The sequence below is a fragment of the Myxine glutinosa genome, chromosome 1, assembly GCF_964187855.1.
Source record: "Myxine glutinosa chromosome 1, kmMyxGlut1.1, whole genome shotgun sequence".
Classification (NCBI taxonomy): Eukaryota; Metazoa; Chordata; class Myxini; order Myxiniformes; family Myxinidae; genus Myxine; species Myxine glutinosa.
Window position 1 is genome coordinate 269,342,017 of NC_136261.1, and position 25,654 is coordinate 269,367,670.

The 25,654-nt window shown below is 40.2% G+C and overlaps 1 protein-coding gene across 12 annotated transcripts in view; it reads left to right on the plus strand.

Annotated features, from left to right (window-relative positions):
- Window positions 1-25,654, plus strand: part of MLH1 (mutL homolog 1) — a 155,025-nt gene that overhangs the window by 107,289 nt on the left and 22,082 nt on the right. For all 12 annotated transcript variants that reach the window (XM_078786812.1, XM_078786834.1, XM_078786850.1 and 9 more), the window contains exon 18: window positions 19,169-19,333. In XM_078786812.1, coding sequence (XP_078642938.1) covers window positions 19,169-19,333 — 165 coding nt within the window. The remainder of the gene's footprint in view (window positions 1-19,168; window positions 19,334-25,654) is intronic.

A 25,654-nucleotide genomic window follows, 5' to 3' on the forward strand; every position in this document is an offset into this window, starting at 1 on the left:
GATGTCGACCACAAAGGACTTGTCCCCGGCCTCCAGAACGTGGAGTGGCCCGTCGTAAGGCACCAGGTCCACGATAACCTGGTCAAACCGTCGCTCGGGTACTGTGAATGGCGTCAACGGGGCCTGGGTATGGCAATGCACCTTCGAGCGTTGACACTCGATGCAGGTGTTGGCCCAGTCGCGCACATCCTTCCTGAGCCCGTGCCAAACGAACTTCGCTGCCACCAACTTTTGCGACGCCTTCCTGCCCGGGTGAGAAAGACCGTGGACAGCATCGAACACCAGCCATCTCCAGCTGGTGGGTACGACGGGGCGAGGCTGACCCAAGGAAACGTCTCACAGTAGCGTGGTGCCCATGTCCTTGAACGGCACGTCAGACAGTCGAAGCCCCGTGACTGCCGCACTGCAGGCCTGGACATCCGGGTCGGAGATCTGATCGGCCGCCATGCAGGCGTAGTCGATGCCAAGGTGAACCGCGCCGACTATGGACCGGGAGAGACAATCGGCGACCGTATTATCCTTCCCAGCAACATGTTGGATGTCCGTCGTGAACTCGGAAACGAAGGAGAGCTGGCGTTGTTGACGAGCAGACCACGGCTCCGAGACCTTGGCCATGGCAAAAATCAGGGGCTTGTGGTCAACAAACACTGTGAACGGGCGGGCTTCCAACAGGTAACGGAAATATCGGACAGCTAGGCAGAGGCCTAGGAGCTCACGATCGAAGGTACTGTACTTTTGTTCGTTAGGGCGGAGCTGCCGGCTAAAAAAAAGCAAGCGGCTGCCACGCCCCATTGACCCACTGCTCGTGCACGGCGCCAACCGCGTAGTCCAAAGCGTCCGTGGTGAGAGCAATCGGTGCGTGGGGCGACGAATGCGCCAGCATGGTTGCGCTGACGAGGGCCAGTTTAGCATCCGTGAAAGCCTTGGCCATCTCCTCGGTCCAGTCAATGGCGCGTTTGGTAGGCTTGCCCTTGAGGGCCTCATAAAGGGGCCGCATCAGCTGGGCCGCACGGGGCACGAAACGATGGTAAAAGTTCACCATGCCCAAAAACTCCTGCAGGGCCTCGACGGTGAGGGGGGCGCGGAAAACCCTTCACAGCCTCCACTTTAGACGGCAGTGGGACGGCCCCCTCCTTCGTGATGCGGTGGCCGAGAAAGTCAATTGAAGCCACCCCGAACAAGCACTTGGCGGGGTTAATGATCAGGCCGTGCTGACTGAGGCGTTCAAAGAGCGCTCGGAGGTGAAACATGTGCTCCGTCCTGGAAGCGCTGGCGATGAGGATATCGTCCAGGTAGACGAACAGAAACGGCAAATCCCGCAACACGCTGTCCATCAGGCGCTGGAAAGCCTGGGCCGCGTTCTTGAGCCCAATAGGCATACGGAGGAATTTGAAAAACCCGAACGGTGTAATCACCGCGGTCTTAGGAACGTCCTGCCGCCGGATGGGGACCTGGTGGTAACCACGAACGAGGTCCACTTTAGAAAAAAAAAAACTTTACCGGCCCAGCGGGCAGAAAAATCCTGGATGTGCAGGATTGGGTAGCGGTCAGGGGTAGTGGTGGCGTCAAGGCGGCGATAATCCCCACACGGGCGCCACCCGGCTTCGGCGCAATGTGGAGAGGCGAGGCCCACGGGCTGTCGGACCGTCGCACGATGCCAAGACGCTCCAACGTGTCGAACTCCGCCTTTGCGATAGCAAGTTTCGCCGGGTCGAGGCGTCGAGCCCGGGCGTAGACAGGCGGGCCGGTGGTCGGAATGTGATGCTCCACCCCGTGGTTGACGGCAACGGCCGAAAAGGTGGGCCGCGTAAGGGCCAGGAACTCGGTGATGAGGCGGGCGAACTCATCGGAGGTCGAGAGCGTGCAAGCAAGCCTCGTCGAGGCGGACCCGCTCAGCGAGCATGGAAGAGAACTGAATGTCTCCGCATTAATGAGCCGCCGCTTTTTAACATCCACCAATAGGCCGTTGGCGCAGAGGAAATCGGCGCCCAGCAAGGGGGTGGCCACCCTCGCCGTGACAAAATCCCATGTAAACCGCTGCCCGCCCAAGCACAGTTCCGCTGTCCGTTTGCCAAAAGTCTGAATAGTACTGCTGTTGGCGGCTTCCAGGGTGGGGCCGTGACTCCAGGCCTCCCGGTCCGATGCCGACGCAGGTAGAACGCTCACCTGGGCCCCTGTGTTGCAGAGGAAATGACGTCCGGAGTCGGTGTCCGAAATGAACAACAAACTGCCCAAACGGCTGACGCTCATGGCAGTTAACTAGCGCCGGCCATCCCGTTTCCCGACTCGCTGAAGCTGCAGGGTGGCCGGCATGCCTTGGCCTTGGGCCCAAACCTTGGGTGGTAAAAGCACAAGCCTGGGGCCTTCGCCGCTGGGCCGTAATGGCGGCTGCGAGGGTGTCCGCCAGCGGCGCAGGCTCGACGGGGCCGGGGTCCCATGCAGCCGCACTACATTGCTGACTGGCAGAGAAATACTTGTCTGCTTCCCTGGCCAGGGCGTGGAAATCCTTAACAGGCGAGTTGGCCAGGGCTGTCTGTACCTGACCTGGCAGCTGTTGCAGGAACAGTTCTTTGAAGAGGAAACATGGTCGGTGGCTGACCAGGAGAGACAACATGTGGTCCATAAGCTCCGACGGCTTGGAGTCGCCCAGCCCGGGTAGAGAAAGTAGTTCGCGGGTGCGCTCGGTCTCAGTGAGCTCGAAGGTTATGGGCAGCAGCGCCTTTAGCGTCTCGTACTTGCGGCCCTTCGGAGGATCCTGGAGAAGGCTCACCGCTCTGGTCGCAGTGGAGCCGCTGAGCGCAGACACGACATAATAATACTTCGTGTCGTCCGCAGAAATGCTCCGAATGGCGAATTGGGCATCAGCTTGTGCGAACCAAACGGCAGCTTGTCGTTCCCAAAACTCCGGCAGTTTAATCGAAATTGCGCTTGTCGCCATGTTCGTTTGAAACTCCGAAAACGTTTGAGAGCAAGACGGGGTCACCAATGTAGGAGTTGCGGATAACGAGAGGGCAAGACACTTCGTGGCTTGATCATAGCTCCTTTATTCCAACAGAATTAAACTCATACCGGAACTCACGCATCTTTTATCACACAACTCACTCTTAAGGGGGCGTGGCTCCAACAACCGAGCGCACGCCACGCCCATACAATCAATAGCCCCACTGGTCCCGTGCCTGTGGATTATGTCCCAATGGGGTAACCCCCACAATAAGATATTTTTTTGCCTTGAGGCATAATTGGTTGTTTTTTTTGGTTTACCTAAGATGATATATTTAGTCATGTTAAAATATTTTATTTATTAACAATCTGATGTCGTATAAATAAAGGCCAGATAAATGGTTTGTGTCTTTCAACATTTCCTTTGGTCTCTCTCTGCAATGTCTCTGAACCCCTTGTATTATGTGTTTCCAACTTGAAACACTTTGTGGAATAATCTCCATATCCAAAAAAAAAATTGAAACAAGTACAGATACAAGTAAAGATACAAGTACAGATGCATTCAAAGTACACCGCCCCCATGCCAAATGATTAAATATCCTCCAGCACGGCATTGTCAGGGCTCCTGCGCTCGACAATACCGCCATGCAGTGCATAGAGACTGTATTGGAAGGGAGATGTGTACAACAATTGATTGATTAATTGCATAATTAAAATCAATAAATAATAATCATAAAATATTTCCTAATCAATTGGCTAATAGCATACCTAAACACCCGTGCTTCATCCGAAGCTGTAACTTTTTGAAAATAAATTAAATAATTCATTAATCGAAAAAAGTAAATAATTAATTGATTAACCAATAAATAATTAATCGATCAATTGATTAATCAATAAATCAGATATCTTTTATAGCCACATCACTTGGTCACGTGTCAAAATATCAGCTTCCGAGCTCAAAAGGTGCCTGAGATAATGCCCAGATGAGAAAGAAAATAAATAAATGATTAGTAATGAAAATAAATAAATAATAATCATAAAATAATTAAATAAATAATCAATTGGCTAATAGCCACCTAAATCACCACCGTTTCATCCAAATCAGTAACTTAATTTTTTTTTTTTTATTAAGTCATTAATTGAATAATTAAATAAATAATCGATTAATTGATTAATCAATAAATCAAAAATAGCCTTCACAGCCAAATCACCTGGTCATTATAATGTCCAAATATCAGCTTCCTAGCTCAAAAGATGGCTGAGATAATGCCCAGAAGACAAAGGAAATAAATAAGTACTTAATTAATCGATTAATAATTAAATAGCTAATCAATAAATTGATTAATCTAAAAACAAAAAATACCGTTTTTGCCAAAGCATACTCACTATTGTGCCAAAATTTCAGCTTCCTAGCTCAAAGGATGGCTGAGATATCGCCCGGACAAACAAACAAACAATAAAACAAGTACAGACAAGTACACATACATTCAACGTACACCGCCCCCATGCCAAATAATTAAATATCCTACAGCGCGGCATTGCCGGGGCGCGGCATTGCGGCATTTTTATTTTTATTTTTTATTTTTTTTGTTGTTGTGTATACAAGATCGAGGCTCGTGAAAGAGCGAACATTAATCACACTGATCACACTGACTGATTGATTAATTGTACAATTAAAATCAATAAAAGATTATCACAAAATATTTTCTTAATCAATTGGCTAATACCATGACAAAACCACTTGTGCTTCATCCGAAGATGTATCTTTTAGAAATTTAATCAAATAAGGCATTAATAAAAAATTAAATAAAATTTTTTTTTTTTTTTTTGTTTGTTTGTATACTGAATCGAGGCTCGTGAAAGAGCTAACATTTACTTCACAAACAAATCAACCAGACAAACAAAGCACACAAAAAGAGGGAGCTGAAAACAAGATGGGGAGAGAAGGGGAAGCACACAAACACAACATTTGAGAGCAGGGAGATGTGTGGAAGGGAGAGGGCTTGGGGGGAGGAGGCGTGGGAAGGGGGGGGGGGGTGGAGGGAGAAGTATAAAACACAAGGACACCAAGGACTTCCAGGACAGAAGTTCGTATTTCAAAAAAGTGGAATTGCGGTGAAATTAGCGGGGGTAGAAAAGATCAAGGTTTTGGATGGGGGAAGATAAGAGATGGTGGTGAACAGCTGTTTTAAAGACCTGGAGGGTGGAGTGGGATTGAAGAGAGTGAGGGAGTTTGTTCCATAGGCGGGAGAAAAGAGGAATGAAGGAGTGAAGGTGAGCAGAGAGTCTTGATTTTGGCAGTTTGACCATAAGAGGGTTGCAGGCAGATCTTGTGCGACCTGTAGGAATATTTGCGGGACAGAGCCCAGAGAGAGCTGGGGGGGCAAGGCCAGAGAGGAGTCGGTAGAAGATGGAAAGACCACCAACCTGCCTGCGGTGAGTGAGTGAGAGGCCCTTGGAGTTAGCTTCATCGCAGGAGATTCCAATGATTCTGAATGCTTTGGTTTCAACAGCGTGAAGACGAGCTAGGTGTGAGGCAGGAGCACCAGCCCAGAGGGGAGAGCAGTATTCCATTGAGCTGCGGATGAAAACCTTGTATGTGGTGAGGAGCTCAGGTGTGCCAAGGAAGGACTTCGCACGACGGAGGATGCCCAGTCGGCGACTGGCTTTGGAGGCCAGATTTGAAATGTGGTTTTCCCAGGAAAGATCATGGCAGATAGTGAGACCCAAAAGCTTGAGTAACAGAACTTCTTGGAGAGGATTATTCAGAAAGTGGATGGGAGGGTTGTCCAGTCGGTCTTTTCGGAGAGACATCGTAAGAGTGTGAGATTTGTCAGGATTGAAAGACATGTTCCACTTGTTTGCCCAGTCTGTGATTTTGTCCAGGTCTACAGAGAGTGAGGAGGCAGCAGACTGCCGATCTGAGGGATGAAGAATGGAGCGACAGAGAGTAGAGTCATCAGCAAAGAGATACAGAGGATTTTCAAGAGAGTCAGAGAGATCATTGATGAAGACCAGAAAAAGCACAGGGCCCAGAACACTGCCTTGTGGAACTCCAGCCTGAACAGGAAGAGGAGATGAGAGAAACCCATTCAGGGCCACACGTTGACTATGACTAGAGAGGAAGTCCGCCAGCCATGCGTGGAGATTTCCATGGATACCAAAAGAGGACGGTTTGGTGAGCAGAGCGGGGTGGCAGACCGTATTGAAGGCACGTGATATGTCAAGGGAGACTGCTCTAATTTCCTGTTTGGCATTGAGGACCTCCATCCATTGTTGAGAAAGCAGAAGCAGCATGTCCAGAGTAGTGTGTCCAGGTCTGAAACCAAATTGATGATCAGAGATCAAGCCATTAGAGAAGAGGAAAGATTTCATATCTGAAGCAATGATGGATTCCATGACTTTGCTGATAATTGGGAGAAGGCTGATTGGTCTGTAGTTGCTGGGATCTGTTTTTGCACCTTTTTTGTGCAAAGCGGTGATGTTGGCAGATTTCCAAGCAGATGGAAGATGACCTTGAGCAAAGGAGAGGGTGAAGAGAACAGAGAGAGGGAGTGAAAGAGCGGAAGAACAGGATTTTAAGACCCGTGGGCTGATGCCGTCAGGTCCAGTTGCAGAATCCGAGTCGAGGGTTAACATAAACTTTTCCACCTTGTCAGGAGGAAAGGACACAGAGTCCAGGAGCAGCTGGGTACGGTGGGTACAGAGAGTGATGGGTTTGGGACACAAGATTGAGAGGCAAACACAGAGTTGAGGCATTCAGCTTTTTCACGTGCGGAGTCAGCCGTGTGGCCATTTGAGGTGAGAGAGGGGATGGAGGGGGAACAAACACCAGAAACAGATTTGACAAGCCGCCACCAGGATTTGGAAGAGGGAGACAGATAAGAGAGTTCGGTCCTGAGAACGGAGAGATATTGTTTCCTGGCTCTCCTGAGGGTGGACACACACTTGTTTCGGGCTTTGTGAAAGGAAATGAGATTTCCTTCCGTTGGATTTGCTTTCCAGGAGACGAAAGCAAGTTGTTTCTGGGCAATAGCCTCACCACAAGATTCCGTGTACCATGGACGGGAGGAAGGGTATGACAACAGAAGACGAGATGGGATAAATCTGTGCATGAGAGAGAGCAGTTTGCTTTGGAAGAATTCCCAGGAAGAATTTATGTCAGAGGCAGTAGAGATGGGAGACCAGTCCAGATGATTGATGGCTGCTTGAAGACCGTGCCAGTTGCCCTGAGTGAAATGCCAGACTCGTCGACGCTGAGGAGGCTCTCTGAGAATGGTCAGAGAGATGTCCACTTTAACAAGCACATGATCAGAAGAGCCGATTGGAGCAGAAGAAGAGCAGCAGACCTTTTCAGGGAAGTTAGTCATAACCAAGTCCAGAAGAGAAGATGCTCCGTTGACTGAAATCCGGGTAGGGAAATTGACAGATTGTGTCAGTCCCAGTGAGTCACAGAAGTCCTTTGCAAATTCATTGATTAATCAATAAGTAATTCATCGATTAATCAATAAATAATGAATCGATGAAATGATTAATCAATTAATCAAAAATATCCTTGATAGCCACATCACTTGGTCACTGTCATGTCCAAATATTAGCTTCCCAGCTCAAAAGGTGCCTGAGATATTGGCCAAATGAGAAAGAAAATAAATAAATGATTAATAATGAAAATAAATAAATAATAATCATTAAAAAATTAAATGATCAATCAATTCGGTCACAGAACACATAAACCACCACCATTTCATCAGAATCTGTAACTGGGGGAAAAAAATTTTTTTAGTGATTAATCGAATAATTAAATAATTAATCGATACATTGATTAATTGATTAATCAATAAATCAAAAATATCCTTGATAGCCACATCACCTGGTCACTCATGTCCAAATATTAGCTTCTGAGCTCAAAAGGTGCCTGAGATATTGGCCAAATGAGAAAGAAGATAAATAAATGATTAATAATGAAAATAAATAAATAATAATCATAAAAAAATTAAATTATTAATCAATTCGGTCAGAGAACACATAAACCACCACCATTTCATCAGAATGTGTAACTTAAAAAAAAAAAACATTTTTGTCATTAATCAAATAATTAAATAATTAATCGATTAATTGATTAATTGATTAATTAATAAATCAAAAATAGCCTTTGCAGCCAAATCACCTGGTCATTGGCATGTCCAAATATCAGCTTCCTAACTCAAAAGGTGCCTGAGTTAATGGTCAGAAGAGAAATGAAATTTAATTAATTAAATAAGTACTTAATTGATCGCTAATAATTAAATAACATCAATTAATTGATTAATCAAAAAACAAAAAATACCGTTTTTGACAACGGACTTGCTCACTATTGTGCCGAAATTTCAGCTTCCTAGCTCAAAGGATGGCTGAGATATCGCCCGGACAAACAAGAAAGAAAGAAAACAAGTACACATACATTCAAAGTACACCGCCCCATGCCAAATAATTAAATATGCTGCAGCGCGGCATTGCCGGGGCGCCTCCGGCGCCCGGCAATACCGCAGTGCAGCTCATTGAGGCTGCATTGGGAGGGAGAGGTGTACACTAATTGATTGATTAATTGTATAATTAAAATCAATAAAAGATTATCACAAAATATTTTCATAATCAATTGGCTAATCGCATAACTAAACCAGTAGTGCTTCATCCGAAGATGTATCTTTTAGAAATTTAATTAAATAAGTCATTTATAAAAAATTAAATAATTAATTGATTACTCAATAAATAATTAATCGATTAATCAATAAATACTTAATAGATGAAATGATTAATCAATAAATCAAAAATATCCTTGATAGCCACATCACTTGGTCACTCATGTCCAAATATTAGCTTCCCAGCTCAAAAGGTGCCTGAGATATTGGCCAAATGAGAAAGAAAATAAATAAATGATTAATAATGAAAATAAATAAATAATAATCATAAAAAAATTAAATTATTAATCAATTTGGTCAGAGAACACATAAACTACCACTATTTCATCAGAATCTGTAACTTAAAAAAAAAAAAATTTTTTGTCATTAATCGAATAATTAAATAATTAATCGATTAATTGATTAATTAATAAATCAAAAATATCCTTTGCAGCCAAATCACCTGGTCATTGGCATGTCCAAATATCAGCTTCCTAACTCAAAAGGTGCCTGAGTTAATAATGGTCAGAAGATAAATGAAATTTAATTAATTAAATAAGTACTTAATTAAACGCTAATAATTAAATAACTCCTCAATTAATTGATTATTCAAAAAACAAAAAATACCGTATTTGACAAAGGACTTGCTCACTACTGTGCCGAAATTTCAGCTTCCTAGCTCAAAGGATGGCTGAGATATCGTCCGGACAACCAAGAAAACAAACAAGAAACCAGAGTGAAAACTGAGTACTCTCTTTCAGCGTGCGTCACTGCCGAGCCCCCTTCGGTGCCCGGCAATGACGATTTGCAATGCCTGGAGGTGGCATAGGAAAGGAGCGGTGTACAACAAGTACACATACATTCAAAGTACACCGCCCCATGCCAAATAATTAAATATGCTGCAGCGCGGCATTGCCGGGGCGCCTCCGGCGCCCGGCAATACCGCAGTGCAGCTCATTGAGGCTGCATTGGGAGGGAGAGGTGTACACTAATTGATTGATTAATTGTATAATTAAAATCAATAAAAGATTATCACAAAATATTTTCATAATCAATTGGCTAATCGCATAACTAAACCACTAGTGCTTCATCCGAAGATGTATCTTTTAGAAATTTAATTAAATAAGTCATTTATAAAAAATTAAATAATTAATTGATTACTCAATAAATAATTAATCGATTAATCAATAAATAATTAATAGATGAAATGATTAATCAATAAATCAAAAACAAGTACACATACATTCAAAGTACACCGCCCCATGCCAAATAATTAAATATGCTGCAGCGCGGCATTGCCGGGGCGCCTCCGGCGCCCGGCAATACCGCAGTGCAGCTCATTGAGGCTGCATTGGGAGGGAGAGGTGTACACTAATTGATTGATTAATTGTATAATTAAAATCAATAAAAGATTATCACAAAATATTTTCATAATCAATTGGCTAATCGCATAACTAAACCAGTAGTGCTTCATCCGAAGATGTATCTTTTAGAAATTTAATTAAATAAGTCATTTATAAAAAATTAAATAATTAATTGATTACTCAATAAATAATTAATCGATTAATCAATAAATACTTAATAGATGAAATGATTAATCAATAAATCAAAAATATCCTTGATAGCCACATCACTTGGTCACTCATGTCCAAATATTAGCTTCCCAGCTCAAAAGGTGCCTGAGATATTGGCCAAATGAGAAAGAAAATAAATAAATGATTAATAATGAAAATAAATAAATAATAATCATAAAAAAATTAAATTATTAATCAATTTGGTCAGAGAACACATAAACTACCACTATTTCATCAGAATCTGTAACTTAAAAAAAAAAAATTTTTTTGTCATTAATCGAATAATTAAATAATTAATCGATTAATTGATTAATTAATAAATCAAAAATATCCTTTGCAGCCAAATCACCTGGTCATTGGCATGTCCAAATATCAGCTTCCTAACTCAAAAGGTGCCTGAGTTAATAATGGTCAGAAGAGAAATGAAATTTAATTAATTAAATAAGTACTTAATTAAACGCTAATAATTAAATAACTCCTCAATTAATTGATTATTCAAAAAACAAAAAATACCGTATTTGACAAAGGACTTGCTCACTACTATGCCGAAATTTCAGCTTCCTAGCTCAAAGGATGGCTGAGATATCGTCCGGACAACCAAGAAAGAAAACAAACAAACAAGAAAACAAACAAGAAACCAGAGTGAAAACTGAGTACTCTCTTTCAGCGTGCGTCACTGCCGAGCCCCCTTTGGTGCCCGGCAATGACGATTTGCAATGCCTGGAGATGGCATAGGAAAGGAGCGGTGTACAATAAATAAATGATTAATAATGAAAATAAATAAATAATAATCATAAAAAAATTAAATTATTAATCAATTTGGTCAGAGAACACATAAACTACCACTATTTCATCAGAATCTGTAACTTTAAAAAAAAAAAATTTTTTGTCATTAATCGAATAATTAAATAATTAATCGATTAATTGATTAATTAATAAATCAAAAATATCCTTTGCAGCCAAATCACCTGGTCATTGGCATGTCCAAATATCAGCTTCCTAACTCAAAAGGTGCCTGAGTTAATAATGGTCAGAAGAGAAATGAAATTTAATTAATTAAATAAGTACTTAATTAAACGCTAATAATTAAATAACTCCTCAATTAATTGATTAATCAAAAAACAAAAAATACCGTTTTTGACAAAGGACTTGCTCACTATTGTGCCGAAATTTCAGCTTCCTAGCTCAAAGGATGGCTGAGATATCGTCCGGACAACCAAGGAAACAAGAAAACAAACAAACAAGAAACCAGAGTGAAAACTGAGTACTCTCTTTCAGCGTGCGTCACTGCCAAGCCCCCTTCGGTGCCCGGCAATGACGATTTGCAATGCCTGGAGGTGGCATAGGAAAGGAGCGGTGTACAACAAGTACACATACATTCAAAGTGCACCGCCCCCATGCCAAATAATTAAATATCCAACAGAGCGGCTCATTGAGGCTGCATTGGGAGGGAGAGGTGTACACTAATTGATTGATTGATTTGTATAATTAAAATCAATAAAGATTATCACAAAATATTTTCATAATCAATTGGCTAATAGCATAACTAAACCACTAGTGCTTCATCCGAAGATGTATCTTTCAGAAATGTAATTAAATAAGTCATTAATAAAAAATTAAATAATTAATTGATTACTCAATAAATAATTAATCGATTAATCAATAAATAATTAATCGATTAAATGATTAATCAATAAATCAAAAATATCCTTGATAGCCACATCACTTGGTCACTCATGTCCAAATATTAGCTTCCCAGCTCAAAAGGTGCCTGAGATATTGGCCAAATGAGAAAGAAAATAAATAAATGATTAATAATGAAAATAAATAAATAATAATCATAAAAAAATTAAATTATTAATCAATTTGGTCAGAGAACACAGAAACTACCACTATTTCATCAGAATCTGTAACTTTAACAAAAAAATTTTTTTTGTCATTAATCGAATAATTAAATAATTAATCGATTAATTGATTAATTAATAAATTAAAAATATCCTTTGCAGCCAAATCACCTGGTCATTGGCATGTCCAAATATCAGCTTCCTAACTCAAAAGGTGCCTGAGTTAATGATCAGAAGAGAAAGGAAATTTGATTAATTAAATAAGTACTTAATTAATCGCTAATAATTAAATAACTCCTCAATTTATTGATTAATCCAAAAAAAAAATACCGTTTTTGACAAAGGACTTGCGCACTATTGTGCCGAAATTTCAGCTTCCTAGCTTAAAGGATGGCTGAGATATCGCCCGGACAAACAAGAAAGAAAACAAACAAGAAAGAAAACAAGAAAGAAAACAAACAAGTACACATACGTTCAAAGTACACCGCCCCATGCCAAATAATTAAATATGCTGCAGCGCGGCATTGCCGGGACACCTCCGGCGCCCGGCAATACCGTAGTGCAGCTCATTGAGGCTGCATTGGGAGGGAGAGGTGTACACTAATTGATTGATTAATTGTGAAATTAAAAAATATAAATGATCATAAAATATTTTCATAATCAATTGGCTAATCGCATAACTAAACCACTCGTGCTTCATCCGAAGATGTATCTTTTAGAAATTTAATTAAATAAGTCATTTATAAAAAATTAAATAATTAATTGATTACTCAATAAATAATTAATCGATTAATCAATAAATAATTAATAGATGAAATGATTAATCAATAAATCAAAAATATCCTTGATAGCCACATCACTTGGTCACTCATGTCCAAATATTAGCTTCCCAGCTCAAAAGGTGCCTGAGATATTGGCCAAATGAGAAAGAAAATAAATAAATGATTAATAATGAAAATAAATAAATAATAATCATAAAAAAATTAAATTATTAATCAATTTGGTCAGAGAACACATAAACTACCACTATTTCATCAGAATCTGTAACTTAAAAAAAAAAAATTTTTTTGTCATTAATCGAATAATTAAATAATTTATCGATTAATTGATTAATTAATAAATCAAAAATATCCTTTGCAGCCAAATCACCTGGTCATTGGCATGTCCAAATGTCAGCTTCCTAACTCAAAAGGTGCCTAAGTTAATGGTCAGAAGAGAAAGGAAATTTGATTAATTAAATAAGTACTTAATTAATCGCTAATAATTAAATAACTTCTCAATTTATTGATTAATCAAAAAAAAAAAATACCGTTTTTGACAAAAGACTTGCTCACTATTGTGCCGAAATTTCAGCTTCCTAGCTCAAAGGATGGCTGAGATATCGCCCGGACAAACAAGAAAGAAAACAAACAAGAAAGAAAGAAAGAAAACAAACAAGAAAGAAAGAAACCAGAGTGAAAACTGAGTACTTTCTTTCAGCGTGCGTCACTGCCGAGCCCCCTTTGGTGCCCGGCAATGACGATTTGCAATGCCTGGAGATGGCATAGGAAAGGAGCGGTGTACAACAAGAAAGAAAACAAACAAGTACACATACATTCAAAGTACACCGCCCCATGCCAAATAATTAAATATGCTGCAGCGCGGCATTGCCGGGGCACCTCCGGCGCCCGGCAATACCGCAGTGCAGCTCATTGAGGCTGCATTGGGAGGGAGAGGTGTACACTAATTGATTGATTAATTGTGAAATTAAAATATATAAATGATCATAAAATATTTTCATAATCAATTGGCTAATCGCATAACTAAACCACTCGTGCTTCATCCGAATATGTATCTTTTAGAAATTTAATTAAATAAGTCATTTATAAAAAATTAAATAATTAATTGATTACTCAATAAATAATTAATCGATTAATCAATAAATAATTAATAGATGAAATGATTAATCAATAAATCAAAAATATCCTTGATAGCCACATCACTTGGTCACTCATGTCCAAATATTAGCTTCCCAGCTCAAAAGGTGCCTGAGATATTGGCCAAATGAGAAAGAAAATAAATAAATGATTAATAATGAAAATAAATAAATAATAATCATAAAAAAATTAAATTATTAATCAATTTGGTCAGAGAACACATAAACTACCACTATTTCATCAGAATCTGTAACTTTAAAAAAAAAAATTTTTTGGTCATTAATCGAATAATTAAATAATTTATCGATTAATTGATTAATTAATAAATCAAAAATATCCTTTGCAGCCAAATCACCTGGTCATTGGCATGTCCAAATGTCAGCTTCCTAACTCAAAAGGTGCCTGAGTTAATGGTCAGAAGAGAAAGGAAATTTGATTAATTAAATAAGTACTTAATTAATCGCTAATAATTAAATAACTTCTCAATTTATTGATTAATCAAAAAAAAAATACCGTTTTTGACAAAAGACTTGCTCACTATTGTGCCGAAATTTCAGCTTCCTAGCTCAAAGGATGGCTGAGATATCGCCCGGACAAACAAGAAAGAAAACAAACAAGAAAGAAAGAAAGAAAACAAACAAGAAAGAAAGAAAACAAACAAGAAAGAAAGAAACCAGAGTGAAAACTGAGTACTTTCTTTCAGCGTGCGTCACTGCCGAGCCCCCTTTGGTGCCCGGCAATGACGATTTGCAATGCCTGGAGATGGCATAGGAAAGGAGCGGTGTACAACAAGTACACATACATTCAAAGTACACCGCCCCATGCCAAATAATTAAATATGCTGCAGCGCGGCATTGCCGGGGCGCCTCAGGCGCCCGGCAATACCGCAGTGCAGCTCATTGAGGCTGCATTGGGAGGGAGAGGTGTACACTAATTGATTGATTAATTGTATAATTAAAATCAATAAAAGATTATCACAAAATATTTTCATAATCAATTGGCTAATCGCATAACTAAACCACTAGTGCTTCATCAGAAGATGTATCTTTTAGAAATTTAATTAAATAAGTCATTTATAAAAAATTAAATAATTAATTGATTACTCAATAAATAATTAATCGATTAATCAATAAATAATTAATAGATGAAATGATTAATCAATAAATCAAAAATATCCTTGATATCCACATCACTTGGTCACTCATGTCCAAATATTAGCTTCCCAGCTCAAAAGGTGCCTGAGATATTGGCCAAATGAGAAAGAAAATAAATAAATGATTAATAATGAAAATAAATAAATAATAATCATAAAAAAATTAAATTATTAATCAATTTGGTCAGAGAACACAGAAACTACCACTATTTCATCAGAATCTGTAACTTTAAAAAAAAAATTTTTTTTGTCATTTGTCGAATAATTAAATAATTAATCGATTAATTGATTAATTAATAAATCAAAAATATCCTTTGCAGCCAAATCACCTGGTCATTGGCATGTCCAAATATCAGCTTCCTAACTCAAAAGGTGCCTGAGTTAATGGTCAGAAGAGAAAGGAAATTTGATTAATTAAACAAGTACTTAATTAATCGCTAATAATTAAATAACTCCTCAATTTATTGATTAATCCAAAAAAAAAAATACCGTTTTTGACAAAGGACTTGCTCACTATTGTGCCGAAATTTCAGCTTCCTAGCTTAAAGGATGGCTGAGATATCGCCCGGACAAACAAGAAAGAAAACAAACAAGAAAGAAAACAAGAAAGAAAACAAACAAGAAAGAAACCAGAGTGAAAACTGAGTACTCTCTTTCAGCGTGCGTCACTGCCGAGCCCCCTTTGGTGCCCGGCAATGACGATTTGCAATGCCTGGAGATGGCATAGGAAAGGAGCGGTGTACAACAAGAAAGAAAACAAACAAGTACACATACATTCAAAGTACACCGCCCCATGCCAAATAATTAAATATGCTGCAGCGCGGCATTGCCGGGGCACCTCCGGCGCCCGGCAATACCGCAGTGCAGCTCATTGAGGCTGCATTGGGAGGGAGAAGTGTACACTAATTGATTGATTAATTGTGAAATTAAAATATATAAATGATCATAAAATATTTTCATAATCAATTGGCTAATCGCATAACTAAACCACTCGTGCTTCATCCGAAGATGTATCTTTTAGAAATTTAATTAAATAAGTCATTTATAAAAAATTAAATAATTAATTGATTACTCAATAAATAATTAATCGATTAATCAATAAATAATTAATAGATGAAATGATTAATCAATAAATCAAAAATATCCTTGATAGCCACATCACTTGGTCACTCATGTCCAAATATTAGCTTCCCAGCTCAAAAGGTGCCTGAGATATTGGCCAAATGAGAAAGAAAATAAATAAATGATTAATAATGAAAATAAATAAATAATAATGATAAAAAAATTAAATTATTAATCAATTTGGTCAGAGAACACATAAACTACCACTATTTCATCAGAATCTGTAACTTTAAAAAAAAAAAAATTTGGTCATTAATCGAATAATTAAATAATTAATCGATTAATTGATTAATTAATAAATCAAAAATATCCTTTGCAGCCAAATCACCTGGTCATTGGCATGTCCAAATATCAGCTTCCTAACTCAAAAGGTGCCTGAGTTAATGGTCAGAAGAGAAAGGAAATTTGATTAATTAAATAAGTACTTAATTAATCGCTAATAATTAAATAACTCCTCAATTTATTGATTAATCAAAAAAAAAAATACCGTTTTTGACAAAGGACTTGCTCACTATTGTGCCGAAATTTCAGCTTCCTAGCTTAAAGGATGGCTGAGATATCGTCCGGACAAACAAACAAGAAAGAAAGCAAGAAAGAAAGCAAGAAAGAAAACAAGAAAGAAAACAAGAAAACAAACAAACAAACAAACAAACAAACAACCAGAGTGAAAACTGAGTACTCTCTTTCAGCGTGCGTCACTGCCGAGCCCCCTTCGGTGCCCGGCAATGACGATTTGCAATGCCTGGAGATGGCATTGGAAAGGAGCGGTGTACAACAAACAAACAACCAGAGTGAAAACTGAGTACTCTCTTTCAGCGTGCGTCACTGCCGAGCCCCCTTCGGTGCCCGGCAATGACGATTTGCAAAGCCTGGAGATGGCATAGGAAAGGAGCGGTGTACAACAAGAAAGCAAGAAAACAAACAACCAGAGTGAAAACTGAGTACTCTCTTTCAGCGTGCGTCACTGCCGAGCCCCCTTCGGTGCCCAGCAATGACGATTTGCAATGCCTGGAGATGGCATAGGAAAGGAGCGGTGTACAACAACCAGAGTGAAAACTGAGTACTCTCTTTCAGCGTGCGTCACTGCTGAGCCCCCTTCGGTGCCCAGCAATGACGATTTGCAATGCCTGGAGATGGCATAGGAAAGGAGCGGTGTACAATACATTCAAAGTACACCGCCCCCATGCCAAATAATTAAATATCCTACAGCGCAGCATTGCCGGGGCGCCTCCAGCGCCCGGCAATACCGCAGTGCACCTCATAGAGGCTGCATTGGGAGGGAGAGGTGTACGCTAATTGATGGATTAATTGTATAATTAAAATCAATAAAAGATTATCACAAAATATTTTCTTAATCAATTGGCGAAAAGCATAATTAAACCACAAGTGCTTCATCCGAAGATGTCTTTTAGGAATTTAATTAAATAAGTCATTAATAAAAAATTAAATAATTAATTGATTAATCAATAATTAATCAATTAATCAATAAATAATTAATCGATAAAATGATTAATCAATAAATCAAAAATATCCTTGATAGCCACATCACTTGGTCACTGTCAGGTCCAAATATTAGCTTCCCAGCTCAAAAGGTGCCTGAGATATTGGCCAAATGAGAAAGAAAATAAATAAATGATTAATAATGAAAATAAATAAATAATAATCATTAAAAAATTAAATTATTAATCAATTCGGTCACAGAACACATAAACCACCACCATTTCATCAGAATCTGTAACTGAAATTTTTTTTTTTTTTTTTAGTACTTAATCGAATAATTCAATAATTAATCGATTAATTGATTAATCAATAAATCAAAAATATCCTTGATAGCCACATCACTTGGTCACTCATGTCCAAATATTAGCTTCCGAGCTCAAAAGGTGCCTGAGATATTGGCCAAATGAGAAAGAAAATAAATAAATGATTAATAATAAAAATAAATAAATAATAATCATAAAAAATTAAAATATTAATCAATTCGGTCAGAGAACACATAAACCACCACCATTTCATCAGATTCTGTAACAAACAAACAAAAAAAAAATTTTAGTCATTAATCCAATAATTAAATAATTAATCGATTAATTGATTAATTAATAAATCAAAAATCTTTTGCAGCTTTTGCAGCCAAATCACCTGGTCATTGGCATGTCCAAATATGAGCTTCCTAACTCAAAAGGTGCCTGAGTTAATTGTCAGAAGAGAAAGGAAATTTGATTAATTAAATAAGGACTTAATTAATCGCTAATAATTAAATAACTCCTCAATTAATTGATTAATCAAAAAACAAAAAATACTGTTTTTGACAAAGCACTTGCTCACTATTGTGCCGAAATTTCAGCTTTCTTGCTCAAAGGATGGCTGAGATATCGCCCGGACAACCAAGAAAGCAAGAAAACAAACAAACAAACAACCAGAGTGAAAACTGAGTACTCCCTTTCAGCGTGCGTCACTGCCGAGCCCCCTTCGGTGCCCAGCAATGACGATTTTCAATGCCTGGAGATAGCATAGGAAAGGTGCGGTGTACAACATACAAACAACCGGAGTGAAAACTGAGTGCTCCCTTTCAGCGTGCGTCACTGCCGAGCCCCCTTCGGTGCCCAGCAATGACGATTTTCAATGCCTGGAGATAGCATAGGAAAGGTGCGGTGTACAACATACAAACAACCGGAGTGAAAACTGAGTGCTCCCTTTCAGCGTGCGTCATTGTCGGGCCACCTTCGGTGCCCGGCAATGACGTTATGCAGCGCCTGGAGATGGCAATGGAAAGGAGCGGTGTGCAATAATCTTAGTTATCGTAATACATGAGATATGATCAGTGAAAAGTGAAGTGTCTGACCTGCACAGTAATCAATTTCACATTTTCATATCTAGGCCCAAATATGCGGAAGAATGTTGTTTTGTGTGTACAAGTACAACTGTACTTTGGAGGAGCTTTGAGCCCATGTATGTGTATCAGAACCCAGCACCATTGTACAAGCTGGCCATGCTGGCATTGGAGAGTCCACAAAGTGGATGGACGGAGGAGGACGGACCCCATGAGGAGCTTGCCCAACACGTTGTCTCATCCCTCCAGAACAAAGCTGAAATGTTGAGGGATTATTTCTCAGTGGAGATTGACTCAGTGAGTACAGTGTTGGCTTCCATTGGGAAAATGGCAACTCATGACTTCATGTCAAAATTCATGACCCCGAATGTATTTCTGATTTCGGGGTTTTTTTATTTTCAAGGGCCAAGGCTCATGGAAACTCTTACAATAAAGGGGCGAGAGAATGACACATCAGCAATGTGCAGAAGGGAATGGGCAGAAAAGGGATGGAGAATTGGCCATGGAGTGAGCACATTAGGCAACGGAATTATAATATATCTACTCAGCAACCCCTTCTCCCATCTCCTCTGCACCTTCACACATTTCTTTCAAAGCCTTCATCCACTTCCACGTATTCTCCTTTTCCCACTGCCTCTTCACATACTTCCACTCAATCCAATCACTCACTTCCCTCAAACCTTTCATCTGCTCCCACATATCCCTTCTCTCACTACATTTACTCCCCTTTCTCCCTTGTAGGCCGGTCATTTTACGAATATACCCACCACAAATTGCAATAGTAATGAAACTTGGCATTTTTGCTTCTTTTGACCCATGTAATAACATAGTAAAAGTCAAGGAATAACGAGGCATTGGAACACATTCATTTCGAGCAACCACTTTTTGACAGTTATGCACGAAAATAAGCTAATAAAAATGGCACAAAATAATGCACTTAATTTGTTATTTCGTTCACATTCTCAAAAGATGTCAGAAATGTAAGTGTTTAAGAGTGTAAGACAGGCCTTATGCCCTGGTTTTACAATACATTTGACATGTAAAGGTATATATATTGAGATAATTGACATTTAAGGTAGCTTTATCCCAATAAAATTGAATTTTTTCGAAAATATACATATCAATGAATTTTGAAAGCTAATATAATGGTCTATCATATTCTTATATCAAATTAGATTTTACTCTAGTCTAATTAGGTGAACAAAGCCTAATTAGGTGAATAAAATTTTATTACACGAACAATGATCTCCATAGCAACGACTTTGGACCTTGGATACGGTCGCTTTTATATAACCAATCTCAAAAAGTGTGGTATCAAAAGATTCGGAATAGCCTATAGTGCAATCCAGCTGAGAACCAATCAGAAGCCTCAACCAGATAATCCCTGCCTCGCCTCGCCTCAACTGCCCGAACTGATGCATGTCAGGATCTGGACTGCGCTCTGTTCTGGAACTGGTGTATGCTGAGAACACTGTAACGCACATGCTCTCTGGCAAGGCATATGACCGAGCTATCCATGGTCATCTCTTGGTTGATGCAGCACTGAACACTCTCCTCGCAGAAAGGGTACTTGGTACGCTAGTGCCTGCTTGTTCGCAGGCTCAGGATGATGGCCCTCAGGGCACTACAGGAGATGACGAACCAAGTGAAGACGCGATAATGCAAAGCATAGATGAGGCACAGGCAGCCATGGATCCGCATGATACCGAGGCAGGACAGGCAGCCATGGATCCGCGTGATACCGAGTCAGGGTCGCAAAGTGTGGGAGCTGGCCCAGTTGACCTGTGTGAGCTACGAAACCTGTATGATTCATTGTTGAAGGGTGAGGGTTGCACTGAAGATATCCTTTCAGCCCCGGTTCTGGACTCTGTTCGTGACATCATGAATGTTGCTCGACAATCGAAGAAGGATCTGCATACAGCACAGCTATGGCTGCAATACATGGACATGATAGACATTCTGAGGACATTCCTGAGGTCGGAACGCACTGGTGACTGGCGTCTGCACGTGCACGCTTTGCACGACATGTTGCCCTACCTAGCAGCTGCAGGCCACAATCTGTACACAAAATCTGTGTACATCTACCTGCAGCGACTGGCACAACTGTCTATTCAGCATCCGGAGGTCCACCATCAGTTCCAGAATGGATTTCACGTAGTGCGGCGTTCAGATCGGTACTGGGCCGGCTTGTCCACAGATCTTGTGATCGAGCAAGTGCTCATGAGAAGTGTGAAGGGACAGGGGGACTAACAAGGGGTCGTGGAATGAGCGAGCCGCAAAGGATCACGTGGCTGCTGTCCACCCCCATATGTGCAGAGGTCAACATGGCTTTGCAAGAGTACACATCAGTGCAGTATGGGACCAGTGACCAGCACAAAGAACAAAGCGCAGCTCGACAAGGACGGGACACAGATGACACGCACAAACTTATTCGCTACCTGTCATCAAAGGATCCCTTTGGAAACGATCCAACTCTGCAAAGCATTGACACTGGCATCACAGCTGGAGATTCGGTCAATGCTGACCAAGCAGCGTCAGTCGGCAGAAAGATCTTAGATGGAATGCTTGACAAAAAGGTTCTTGATCACACGTTCAAGAAGAAAGATCAGGTTGTGACTCTTGACACACGTTCATCATTGAAAACTGGCAGACAATCCGTTCTGATAGATCCACAACTGTTGTTCCAACGTCTGAGTACGGCAGGATCACGCTGTGATGACCTCAAAGATGTCTTCAAGTACGAACTAAGCAGTTTCCCACCAGCACTGTTTAAGACCACTGATATCCTGCTTGAGGCCGACAAGCCAGCGCTAGCCGAAGCCATTTGGAAACAACTCCCCCTTGACGTTCGCAACACAGTGCTGCCACAGAATGTGCAATATGTTCTGGATGGTGGGGCATTGCTACACAGAATTCCTTGGAATTCTGGCGAGACATATGGAGGAATCGCCAGTCACTACGTGCGATATGTTGGAGACAGGTATGGTAACGCTGTCATAGTGTTCGATGGATATGTGAGCGCACCCTCCACCAAAGATGTAGCGCACAGCAGGCGCGTTCGATCTCACAGCAGTCCCCTTGTCAACTTCACAACGGACATGGTATGTACTATGAATAAAGATGACTTCCTTGCCAACCAAACAAATAAACAACGTTTCATCAATCTACTGAGTGATGACCTTCAACGGCGGCACAACGCTGTTCATCATGCCAGGGCAGATGCAGATGTTCTCATAGTGGAGACAGCCATTGCATGTGCAAACACCAAGGACACCGTGATAGTTGGCGACGACACCGATCTTCTTGTTCTCCTTTGCAGTCGTGCAGGGCCCACATCTCACAACCTGTTCTTCCGACCTGAGCCTAAGCTGACGTCAAGGAGGCAAGCAAGATGTTGGAATATCGAGCAAGTGCAAAAGACACTTGGACGCAATGTTTGTGACAAGCTTCTTGTTGCACATGGACTCCTGGGTTGTGATACCACGTCAAGAATTTACTCGATTGGCAAATCAACAGCCTTGAAGAAGCTGAACTCCAGTGCGTATTTCTCCGAGCTTTTGGCAAACTTCAACACTCCTGGAGCGTCAAAAGAGGATGTCATGACAGCTGGAGAGAATGCCCTGGTTTGCTTGTATAATGCCCAGCCCGGGGAAACACTGGACATGCTGAGGCTTCAACGCTTCCACCAGAAGGTTTCAACAAGCACTGTCAGAGTTGAGCCTCGTACCCTGCCCCCTACATCAGCATCTGCAAAGCAACATTGCCTACGGGTGTATGTTCAGGTTCAGCAGTGGCAAGGAGTTGCCATGGATGCCAATGGTTGGGGATGGGCTATCCGTGACGAGAGAATGGTTCCCGTGATGACCGAGATGAAGCCTGCTCCAGATTACCTTCTAGATGCCATCCACTGTGGCTGCAAAACAGACTGCAGCACCCTACGATGCAGCTGTCGCAAGTACAGCCTGGAATGCTCTTACGCATGCAGTGAATGCAAAGGACTTCACTGTTCTAATGTGACCTTGTCAGAACCAGAAAGTGATCCAGAAGAAGAATAAGCTCTTAGGTTGGTGCTTGAATCGCAGTTCATTCAATTATTAAATAAAACACTTTTTTTTTTTTTCAATATTTTTTTTTTTTTTCAATATTATTTTCAATATTATTTAACGATTTTTTTTGTATATATAGTACGATATGAACTTGTTCACATAAAGCCATTACATTGCAGGCCTCAGGGACATAAAATTGCAGGATCTCATAAGGATTTAGCACGGAAACAGTTTTTGGTCTGAAAAATTTATGCAGATTTTCGCTTAAAACCTTCTCTTAAAGATTGCAAAAATTGGAAATGTTCCAATGCTCCGATTCTCCTTGACTTTTAGTATGTCATTCTCCACTAAATTTGACATTGAAAAATGCATGTTTCATTACTATTGCAATTTGTGGTGGGTTCGACCCCAAAATGGCATAGATTGACTGGACTATTGAGCACAAGCTGCAGTTTGCAGAATTTGGTTCAGTGGTGCAGAAGTGCATACAAGTCAAACAAACAAACAAACCTTGAACGATCATGATAATTGCCATTGTCTATGGTTTTCATGCAGAGAATCAATATATTTTTTACATCATTACCCTCGCGAGAGGAGAGGGTATTGCATTTGAGTCCGTTTGTTTGTCTGTTTGTCCGCACAGAATAAATATGGTTTTCTCTGCAACCGTTGGTCCGATTGACAGGAAATTTTCGCCAGAGGTGCAACTCCACCTGTGTAATTTTTTAATGATAATTATGACGTCATAGGTCACGTGGTTCGGCTGCCATCTTGGAAATAACCGAAAAACTTTGCACCTCTATATCTCGGAAAGTGCTGAATAGAAAAAATTTAGACATGGCTCGTTGTAAAGAGCTCTCCATGGGGAATACAATATGTTTATGATGTCATAGGTGCCTCCATTATGACGTCATAATTCGACAAGTACAAAACTTCATCCAATCAAGATGAAATTTCTTGAGCGCCATGTCGGCATAAACTGGTGGAGAAAAAAAATGATGACGTCATCAGTCACATGGTTTGGCCGCCATCTTGGAAAAAACAAAAAACTTTGCACGTCTCTATCTCAGAAAGTGCTGAACAGAAAAAATTGAGACATGGCTCATTTTAAAGAACTCTCCATGGGGAATAAAATATGTTAATTATGATGTCATAGGTGCCTCCATTATGACGTCATAATTCGACAAGTACAAAACTTCATCCGATCAAGATGAAATTTGTTGAGCATAATCTTGGAATAAATTCGTTTAGAAAAAAAAAATGATGACGTCATCGGTCACGTGGTTCGGCCGCCGTATTTGTTTTAACACAAAAGCCTTAAAAACGACTGAAAATACATCCTGGCGAGGGTTTCCAATCTCTGATTGCACTTTTTCTTGTTATTACTTGTAATAGCCACTACCACCAGGAATAGTGAGTGCTACATGATACACTCACTATTCAGACTTGACAACTCAGGCTAATTACGTACAAAAACCTGCAATTATTATACTAATTACTCATCCCCTTATTAGGTTTACTCTCCATAAATGGAGAGTAACCTATTATTACTGCTAGAGTTTTTCTTATTATTATTATTCCTCCGCCATATTTTGCACCTCTGAAAACTTCATAATTAAGTTTCTCAGCAACCGCTGGTCGGATTGACAGGAAATTTTCATCAAATGATCGGCTGGGCTCGTAGAATTTTTTAATGCTAATGATGACATCATAGGTCACGTGGTATGGGCGCCATCTTGTAAAACACCTTCAACTTTGCCCCTCTGTATCTCCGAAACGGCTCAATGGAAAAATTTGAGGAATGGCTCATTCTAAAGAACTCTGCAATGGAAACAAAAAACATGTTTATTGAGTATATCAAAAATGCGAACATTAAGAGGTTAGAATTCGTCAAACACAATTTTTCTCCCCCGAAAATGGGATTTTTTCCCCAGATGCTTAGTTAACAAAAACTCAGAATGCAAAAATTTTCGAAGTCATACGTCACATGGTTCGGCCGCCATCTTGGTTTCCGTGAAAAAACACAAAAACCCCTTTTTCTCCGCAACGGCTGAACGGATCGAGCCCAAACTTGGCATGCATATTCGCATACCCATGACGAACAAAAAAGTCAACGAGCACGACGTCATCCGACACGTGGTTTCAGAGTTATGACGTTTTAAAATTTCAAACTAGAAATGGAATCACCTCCATAATTTGTGGAGATATCGAGTGGAAACTTTACACAAATGTTCCTCATGGGGGGATGTTTCATCGTTACTTGAGACGTTTTGATAAGTCACATGGTTTGGCCGCAATAAATAATGGAAGTTTAAATTTTAAAAAGCTTGTAACTCTTGAACCACTGCATGGATCGACTTGAATTTTTAATGCAATGTGGCTCTCATCAAGCGAAACAAGTGTGCAAACTTTCAAGATGATTGGATGTACGGTCGCGAAGCTATGTCTTTATTGTTGAAAGAAGAAGAAACACACCATTTTGTCTTTCCAGAACGTGCTCACGATAACGCGATCTCCCGCGGTCATTTGAACTTCAAAAAAAATTATAATTGCAGATTTGTCAATAGATGAG